The following is a 10,142-nucleotide window of genomic DNA, read 5'->3' as shown; positions in this document are numbered from 1 at the left end:
CCCCCCCCCCCCCCCCCAGGTAATGTGGAAGGAACTATAATTTCTTATATTCATAAATTTTTTCAACAGTCACCCAAACTATTTTTGTTGGACCAGTGACTACCTCACTTTTGACAACTTTTGGTCGTCCGAGCAAGACTTTAATCGTCCTTTATAGGCACTGCTGCACAACAAGGGAACAAGGGGAACCTACATATAAAATTGGAGAAAGATCCCTCCCGTTCTTTATGAGAAATAGTGATAACAAATTTTCACTATCAAAATCCAAGATGGCTGCCTATCGGCCATGTTGTTCATCCGATCAGTCTCAAAAGTTGCCTTGCACAGCTAAGGACCAAGGGAAACCTACATATAAAATTTAAGAAAGATCCCTGTGATGCTTCCAAGAAAATAGTGATAACAAATTTTCACTATCAAAATCCAAGATGGCTGCCTATCGGCCATGTTGTTCATCCGATCAGTCTCAAAAGTTGCCTTGCACAGCTAAGGACCAAGGGAAACCTACATATAAAATTTAAGAAAGATCCCTGTGATGCTTCCAAGAAAATAGCGATAACAAACTTTCACTATCAAAATCCAAGATGGCTGCCTATCGGCCATGTTGTTCATCCGATCAGTCTCAAAAGTTTCCCTGCACAGCCAAGGACCAAGGGGAACCTACATATACAATTTGAAAACATCCCTCTGGTACTTCTTGAGAAATACCGATTACAAGAATTGTTTAAGGACGGACAACGGACGGACCACGGACGCAGGGCGATTTGAATAGCCCACCATCATGGGCTTAAAATCTCAAGTGAATGATAAACATAAAAACAAAAACCATTTACATTATGTGGATTGTAGCTCTCCTGGTATAAAGTACTAAAACAAAGAACAAACAAGAAGAATAAGCCTAGTGTATATTATCAGTAGCGACCCAAAGCTCATGAGAAAAATGTAGATTAAAGTTTATCTATGAAAATTAAATTATCCTCACCTACTTTCAAGGTCACAGGGGTCAAATATGTTCATGTATCTAATCAATCCCAGAGCCATATTATATGGAAGATCAGCCATGTAATATTCACCTATTTCTAATGTGATGTGTTGAAGTCAAAGGTAAATTTCAATAGTTGACTGGGGTCAAATATCAACGTTGCCTATGTTGTTAAACTATTTCTTAATCTTCTTGTCTTGTCCAGAAAGTCTGGGGTCAAGGTATTTGGCCGGGGGTTAACCACTATTTTTTCCTTCAAGGTAACCCCCTTTACCTTATAAGTTCAAATATCTGAAATGAAGAGGTTAAACTATATATTTGACATTTTGGTTCGGAGAATATAAAAGCTGTTATGTTGGCACAAAGAACAAACAAGAAGGATGAACATGTAATTTCAGGTCACAGAAATTGTGTAGTGGTTATAAACTCATCTAGTATTCAGACTTTAATTAAAGCTTACAGGTAACGACAGCGTATGTGAGCCTGCACCTCCTCTCGGCCTCTTGTTTTTCTGTCTGAACAAGCTGACAATTTATCAGTGAATGTTATCTGACTCCATGCCTTCTGTAATATGTTGAGAGTCAAGGCAGTTTTAACGTATTATGCAAACTCACAAGCCAAGTGTCCTAGAGCAGAAAACATCCTCATTTGTAGTCATTGCTTTCTGGCTTGCTGTGTCACATAATCCCTGTTTAAGGCTCTGTTCGGTCCTGGTCATATATGGTATTTTAGATACCCTATTTGACCTTTATGTGCTTACACGAAACATATTTTATTAATTATGCATTAGACCGATTAGACTGAACGTTTACGACTCTAAAAACGTTCGTCCAATACATAGTAGGAAGGAAGTATTAAATTGCGAAAAATGACATCCTTTTCTATCCCCCCCCCCCCTCCCATTTTAGACAATATATGGTTTAACGTTCTTGCAACACGAGAGAATAGGGAAGGGAGGAAATAGACACAGATCCCAAGAATTGCAATGGTCACGGTGACGGATGGCGTACCGCAGATTATATTTGGTTTCTGTAGTGTCTTCTAAACAGAAGGAAATCTCCGATTCTGCAATGGACCCCTCATTAGTCGCCTCTTACAACATGTAGTGGTTTAAAGCAGGTCAATTCTTTCTCCGGACCAACTATGAGCAGTTGTTGTGGCTCCGATGTACGGACAATGTGAGCGAAAGAGACGATGTTTATTTTTCCAACTTTACCCAAGATTTAATCATCTAAGTCGTGATATAATATATGTTATTGTGAGGAAAAAGAACTTGTCAAACCATAAAATAAAAGTTCTGTGAAATCATTTTAAATGATTTACAAACTATATTAATACATGTATCTTTTTGCGTTGCTTGATTTTTGCGAGGAAATTGGAGCATGCGCATTATTGATTTTTTGTATCATGCATATAATATGAACATTTTTCAAGACCTGTTTAACATTGTAAATTACATATCTTAAATAAGATGGATCAGTTTGGAAATATGTAATATCAAAGTTTTACTCTATAGTTTATATACACAAACAATGTACGTCTTAAAATACTTATCACGTACGTTGTTTGTGTATATCGTGTAACTTTGATATTATATTTTATATTACATATTAACAAATTGTATTTGTATGTTTATTATAAACTGAGAGACACCATCTATGTGTATTGACTATGCATACATATTTGGTTGATTAATCAATGCGATAACGGAGGCCTCTGAGCCGTACCAGATATCATTTGCATCGTGTCTGACTGGCTGTAACTCTCCAGTGCGCGCGCCAGTCCTACGAAAGCAGACCGTACCAGCTGAACAAACTCATTGCAGCCAGCAATTCACACAGCAAACGGTCACTCCTGTCTATCTTATTATACCAACATGGCCGAATCGGACACCGGTAGAGTGGTAGCAATCGGTATCGATGGAAGTGCATACGCCGAACAGGCATTTGACTGTGAGTATATGTATCTGTAGCATTGATGTGAACTACGTGCAGATATGGTATTTGTTAATAATATGATTCAACGCAGACCTTTTTGTTTACATTTGTTTCCCCTTAGAGCAGACGAGAGGAGGTGTCTAGGGCTGTACTGCTATTAAGGTCAATAATCAATCTACTTAGATAAAGCGTACGTGACCATATATATAGTTGATACTATGACCTGCAATGACCTTGTCGGGTAAAACTCCAAACCGCTGACACTGTAGCATGGGTATTAGGGTAAGGGAGGCGAGGAGTACGCCTCTGGCCAGTCTCTGATGCTAATAGCATCAACTTGTAGGACGGAGTCTGCATTTTCTTTCTGGCATTCTATTTCCGGATGCTCAACGCCTTATCAACTTTTAATGGGTTAACACAGGCCTTCGATTTTGTCTATTTTAAAAAGCTTTCCGATGAAATAATTGTATAATATTGGTAATATTTTAAATGACTATATGACTACAAGAAACACGAAACGAGAAGAAATAAGAAAATAAGTATTTTCATGGTAAATAACAATTACGTCAAGTTAACCAATCTTCGAAAATGCGAATCAAAATTTTATGGAAACCTGTTACGTATATACGTAACAGTGCATCAGAAATCGACATGTAATGACGTAATAGACATGGAATCAGCGAAATGCACTCAAGATGTCACCTTGTGCTCTTTATTATTTCAGCTGTACGACTTGCAGTTCGAAAACGTGTTCTAGTATTATGTTTAGCCGTTCGGTAGTTCCGTGAGATTTACTAAAATGCTGGAAACCTCCAGGATTTTCCATACCTCACAAACATGCTGAACAATGGAGTGTGGCAGTGCTGTGGTAGCATGGTAAAAATATTGATCATTGCATGTCTGTGTTCTCGACATCCTAGGTCGACACGAAACACGCGCCCGAAACGATAGGTGGACTATTGACCTGTTTACAAGCACAAATGATACAGTACCTTGTAACGACAAAAGTATTTCGGTGTAATGTTCGAAGAATGTTGCGAAAATTATCCAAACACGTCTCGAGGCTGCTCTCATACTTTATTTCCACTCTCTTGACGGAGAGAAGGGACGTTGTGTAAATTCTAAACCGCATTGGTGGCAATAGTAATTGATGTGCTCTTGTACAAGACACTTTCCTGAACGGTTCCGTCACCTGGGACATGTAACACGCGTGGAGACAATCTTGCGAAATTCTGACATCCTGCTGGTACACTGAGAGTTCTAGATAATATGTACTTGGGTCGCTGGCTGTATCGGAGTTTATGAACAATCTGCTTACGTTTGAACAACAAAGCCTTCAAGTTAAATGTGATCTCCCTCCATCTCTTACATCCTTTGAAACGAGGATATTCTCATCCTTTCACACTAGAAATACTCAGTTCCGTTTGAACAGGTCTGTCTATGTTACGTTTTTTTACAGCAACAACTTTTGGCAATTATTTGACATTGAACTTGTCCCGCGGAAGATGACGTGGAATCTGAACATATGCTCAAGTTCCAATGGCTAAGCTGGTCAGTACGACCCATACCTCATTACGGATAGACAAACGAACCAATCAAAGGTAACAGACAATGACATATGGTTATGTTAACCGACACCGGATATTGCTATTGATATACGTCTTCCTTCCCAAACGCTTGCCGTGCAATTCGTCAGCGACAAGTACATCTTTTAACCTCTGACCTCAATTAGTGATTGAAAAAAAACTCTGTCCGGGACATATCTCCTAGTATAATACACGCCATCTCTATAACAGAATGTTTTTCTATCGCGCTCGAGTTTCTGCGATCATATTTTCCTTATTCGAAGTCTCTCTAGTAAAATGTGCATTGGGGTACCCCTTTTGAGTTCCTAGCTGACGACAACAATTTCATGTTAGCCTCATTACCTTTATTGTTGTGTTGTTGTTTTATTACGGCAAAATAAAATATGTTTTCCCCTTGTGATCGAGAAACACGATTCTTTGTTTCCCCGAAATGAATTATGTTCATTCGCCTTTATGAAACATGATCCATATCGGGGAAACAAATAATCGTGTTTCCCAAAAGCAAAGGCAATAACATTGTTTTCTCATTTCAATGTTGTCCATTAACCACGAAGCGTCATTTTTGTGACCCCTCATTTCAATGTTGTCCATTAACCACGAAGCGTCATTTTTGTGACCCCTGATTTCAATGCTGTTCATTAACAAGTTATCGTCAATAATGTGACCCCTCATTTCAATGTTGTCTATTGATTTAGCGTCAATTTTGGCCTTGTTTAGAATAGTATAATGATAACATTTGAACCATCCGTTCTGTGCGTAAACAAGGTGCGATATTTAAGGTAGCGTTTATTACGTACACTTTTCAGCAATAAAAGTAACTACTTCGACTTGGTTAGGTGGTCGGAAACTAGACCCATTAACGTGACGATTAACAATTCCCACCACAAATGATTTCCCCGAGCGACGGACCTGTTGGTATCTCTCACGCGATCACTTAACTCTTCTCAGAAAATAGCGAGGTGTTTGGTTCCTTGTGGTATAGAGATGGACGGAGATGTTTGCAGACATAATCACTACTGGCCTTCTACTTGTTGATGACATTGGAGAGGCTGAGGTTGATCTGTTGTCCCTATTACAACACTTACGATCTCCATCTCTTTTTGACGAGTGTCCCTATAAGCTCCCGTCTTCATATTCATACTGTTGCCAGCACATTACACCCGGATGTAAGCTGTAATCCCAACGAAATGCTTTTATTAAATCGTGACCTTATTTATATCTCACAAACTTGATAATTTCGTTCCCGTTTAAGGTACATAATCGAATCAAAAGTATTCACAATTTATTCAGATTTACTCTATATTTCATGACTGTCTATCCTTTTTCACTAAATTGTTTCCGTGAGCCAATTATTGCGCCACAGAAATGAAATTGAACACCTTGAAAGAGGTTTAACTGATTTCATTATTATTTCACAATATTTTCATATTTTCCTGATTTCGCAAGATATGTCGAGTTATTCTCGGAAATGATACTTCAATACTTTTATTTTGTAATGGAGCAGCCAAATAGATTTGATCTGAAAAGCTTGTCATATGTCGGAAGCTATTGTATAAAAGTACTTAAAATCGTATATTTCAATATGTACAATTTCATTCAATGGCGCCCCAGAAAATTCCAACGAAAAGAGGTAAAAAAATGCATGAAATATGGAATAAACCAGGACAACTCTCGAATACTTCTGGCACGCTGCTGTAAGAAGTTTTACTTTTTATTTACGTTTAATTTTATTAATTAAGAATATAGTTTTGTTTTTGGTAAATGTTACAGTTCTTATTTCTAGCAGTGTTAGCGTTTATGGGAGAGAGAAAAGTCGTTGTTTACAAAGTGTTGAAGTTCGCGGTTCTGCAATTGAACCTTAGTACGGAATTCATGGTGCCGTGAGAATAGCAATATCCAAAATAATTAGTCATGATGTTACGAAAATGTACACCCTTAACTCGGGTCAAGATTGGTGATATGATCAACGATTTTGCGAAAAGAGCGACAGTTTCACATGATTCATTAAAGATCGTGTGTCGAAAAGAAGAAGGATTGTTTGTTGGTTTCCGTGCGGTTTGATATTAACCTTCTCTCAACAACCAAGTTCATTTTGGGTGTTCGGGCGCCTGTCGCTTGGCGCTGTGGTTAGCGCACTAGCCTTTCACAAAGACAGCCGCGGTTCGATTCCACGATCAGACATGAACAACTATAGGTCACCCGCCCGATACCGCGGGGTTTATCTGCGCACTTCCATCCTGGCCAACAACAGTGATTTATATGAATTGATAAACTTGAAAATAATTGTTGTAAAATATATAAAGTTCGTATTACATTCATTTTTAATACAAGTAGCTTCTGGCACTTCTGAAAATATTTTGAAATACATCGTGTAAGTCTCAGGTCCCTGTGATCATTACCATCAGCGACATATGATGTTATATATTGTTTTTAGTTCTCAAAGGTGTCTTTTTTATCCAACGTCCAGATGAAACTGACATCCTGTCAGGGATGCCAAAGATAATTAGTCCTAACCTAATGACTAAATAGTAGTGTGCTGGATAACCGAACTACTCGGTAGTGAAGCGGACGTAAAACCTATCAATCAATCGACTATATAGTGGACGGGTCAAGGTCACTCACGACCCACTGACCCCTCCCTTTGACTCACGGCCATGTCTCGCGACAGACTAAGAGCGTTATCATGCTCAAAGTTTATTATTGTTATCCCCATCTTTGATCCCATGTATTCAACTAGATTGCTCACTAATTCGATCTTTTAGCTTGGATGAAGAACGCTAAACGCGTCCATCCTTCGATGTTAATTTCACACCCCATTTACCTGATTAAGAGGTTAGTGTTAATAAGGGAGACAACTCGAAAAAATAAATCACAGGTTTAATTTGCAAGATAACACTCACAACTGGTTTTTATTTTTTGGTAGCGTACATCCTTAATTAAGACGAAATGAGAAAATGTTTGGTATCGATCGAACTGTAGTTATTTCGTTTATAACACCGATGTTTTTAAATCAATTGCCCGTCCCATCCTAATATACTCACGTACCTCACCAAGATGACTACATGCACTCAGATACACTGCAAGCTGAAATGCAAAATGCAAATTTCAGCTTCTTATACAAAACGTCAATTTCATTTCAAAGTTTTACGTTTAATAGGCTTTGACATCGATAAAATGCCATTCTATAAATGTGCACTTCATCGAAATATTTAATATGAAATTGTCGTTTCTGGGGGTAATACGCCTAGAGCCTATAGCTGTTTAACGGTTTACCGACTTCAGACGCTATTTCCAAACAATGCCTCCACAGCAGTGCATTACAGCAGAGCTGGTTTTGTATTATTAGGAGACGGGCGGTATAGTCGCTAAGTGTGGCTATCAATTATAATTATGTTTTATTACACATCCTGCTCGTCAAATGTCCCCCAAGATAACAATTTTCTTCTCGTTATCCAAGCCATGAATAAACTAGCATTGTTATTCATAGAAAGTGGTAGCTAAAATTCGCCTTAGCTGTTAGTCGTACTTAAAAATGTGAGGGAAGTGATTTTTACGCAGTTTAGTTGTCAAAATGTTCACTGTTAGCAACATTTTTATTACTAGTATAAATAGTTCTAGTTATCCATGTAATAGACAAAAAAGCAAACGAATAAACAAACATGACGCCAAACTATGAAATCATATTTCTTTCACGCGACATAATTGCGCTCGTTTAAAATTAAGCTTTGGTTATTTCCGTTATTAAAAAGATTTATTAACCTTAAGGAATGTGGATGATTACCCGGGAAACAAATGTCTATGCTTCCCTCTTGCAAGGTCGATATCCATAGATCGACACACATTTTCTGTATATATTGAACTAGAATGATACGAGTTTTATTTTAGAGCACATTACAAACCGGTATGGAAGCAGTCAGCACATACAACAGAGTCGAATCAGCACATATACATTTATTCATATATAGATTAAGCTTCTCATTTAAAATTGTAATAAAACGATGAATATTTACAATGTTATATAAAAGTCGTGATAGAAAGGATATTGAGGAATTTGTGGGAGAAATTGCTTTGACGGAATCAATGAGCTCCACATCTAGTAGGATATACTGTAGATAGCTTCTAGTCTCCACAACCTGGGACTGTAGACAGCGGTTATACCAAAACAGGACAGCTTCTAGTATCCACAACCTGGGACTGTAGACCGCAGTTAACAGGACAGCTTCTAGGCTCCACAACCTGGGACTGTAGACAGCGGTTATACCAAAACAGGACAGCTTCTAGTATCCACAACCAGGGACTGTAGACAGCGGTTAACAGGACAGCTTCTAGTCTCCACNAACAGGACAGCTTCTAGTCTCCACAACCAGGGACTGTAGACAGCGGTTAACAGGACAGCTTCTAGTCTCCACAACCAGGGACTGTAGACCGCGGTTAACAGGGCAGCTTCTAGTCTCCACAACCAGGGACAATAGACAGCGGTAAATGTCCATTAACCACGAAGCGTCATTTTTGTGACCCCTCATGCCGTTAACAGGGCAGCTTCTAGTCTCCACAACCAGGGACAGTAGACAGCGGTAAACAGGACAACTTATAGTCTCCACAACCAGGGAATGTAGACCGCGGTTAACAAGACAGCTTCTAGTCTCCACAACCAGGAACTGTAGACCGCGGTTAACAGGACAGCTTCTAGTCTCCACACCCAGGGACTGTAGACCGCGGTTAACAAGATAGCTTCTAGTCTCCACAACCAGGGACAGTAGACAGCGGTAAACAGGACAACTTATAGTCTCCACAACCAGGGACTGTATACCGCGGTTAACAAGACAGCTTCTAGTCTCCACAACCAGGGACAGTAGACAGCGGTAAACAGGACAACTTATAGTCTCCACAACCAGGGAATGTAGACCGCGGTTAACAAGACAGCTTCTATTCTCCACAACCAGGGACTGTAGACCGCAGTTAACAAGACAGCTTCTAGTCTCCACAACCAGGGACTGTAGACACCGGTTTACCAAAACAAGACAGCTTCTAGTCTCCACGCCCAAGTTATACCAAAACAGGACAGCTTCTGGTCTCCACAACCAGGGACTGTAGACACCGGTGTACCAAATCAAGACAGCTTCTAGTCTCCACGCCCAAGTTATACCAAAACAGGACAGCTTCTGGTCTCCACAACCAGGGACTGTAGACCGCGGTTTACAGGACAGCTTCTAGTCTCCACAACCAGGGACAGTAGACAGCGGTAAACAGGACAGCTTATAGTCTCCACAACCAGGGACTGTATACCGCGGTTAACAAGACAGCTTCTAGTCTCCACAACCAGGGACTGTAGACAGCGGTTATACCAAAACCAGCAAGCTTCTAGTCTCCACAACCAGGGACAGTAGCGGCGATTAACATGACAGCTTCTAGTGTCCACAACCAGGGACTGTAGACACTGGTTATACCAAAACAGGACAGCTTCTGGTCTCCACAACCAGGGACTGTAGACACCGGTTTACCAAAACAAGACAGCTTCTAGTCTCCACGCCCAAGTTATACCAAAACAGGACAGTTTCTACTCTCCCCAACCAGGGACTGTAGACAGCGGTTATACCAAAACCAGCCAGCTTCTAGTCTCCACAACCAGGGACAGTAGCG

General features: G+C 39.7%; 1 protein-coding gene across 1 annotated transcript in view; it reads left to right on the top strand.

Moving 5' to 3' along the window:
* Positions 1 to 2,698: 2,698 nt before the first annotated feature.
* Positions 2,699 to 10,142, top strand: part of LOC110461720 (universal stress protein in QAH/OAS sulfhydrylase 3'region-like) — a 15,367-nt gene continuing 7,923 nt past the window's right edge. Inside the window, exon 1 of the mRNA XM_021515346.1 lies at positions 2,699 to 2,931. Within this exon, the coding sequence (XP_021371021.1) occupies positions 2,856 to 2,931 (76 nt within the window). The 5' untranslated portion in view covers positions 2,699 to 2,855. The remainder of the gene's footprint in view (positions 2,932 to 10,142) is intronic.

Source organism: Mizuhopecten yessoensis, unplaced genomic scaffold, assembly GCF_002113885.1.
Source record: "Mizuhopecten yessoensis strain PY_sf001 unplaced genomic scaffold, ASM211388v2 scaffold10651, whole genome shotgun sequence".
In the NCBI taxonomy this organism is placed as follows: domain Eukaryota; kingdom Metazoa; phylum Mollusca; class Bivalvia; order Pectinida; family Pectinidae; genus Mizuhopecten; species Mizuhopecten yessoensis.
This window is presented reverse-complemented; position numbering and strand designations above follow the sequence as displayed.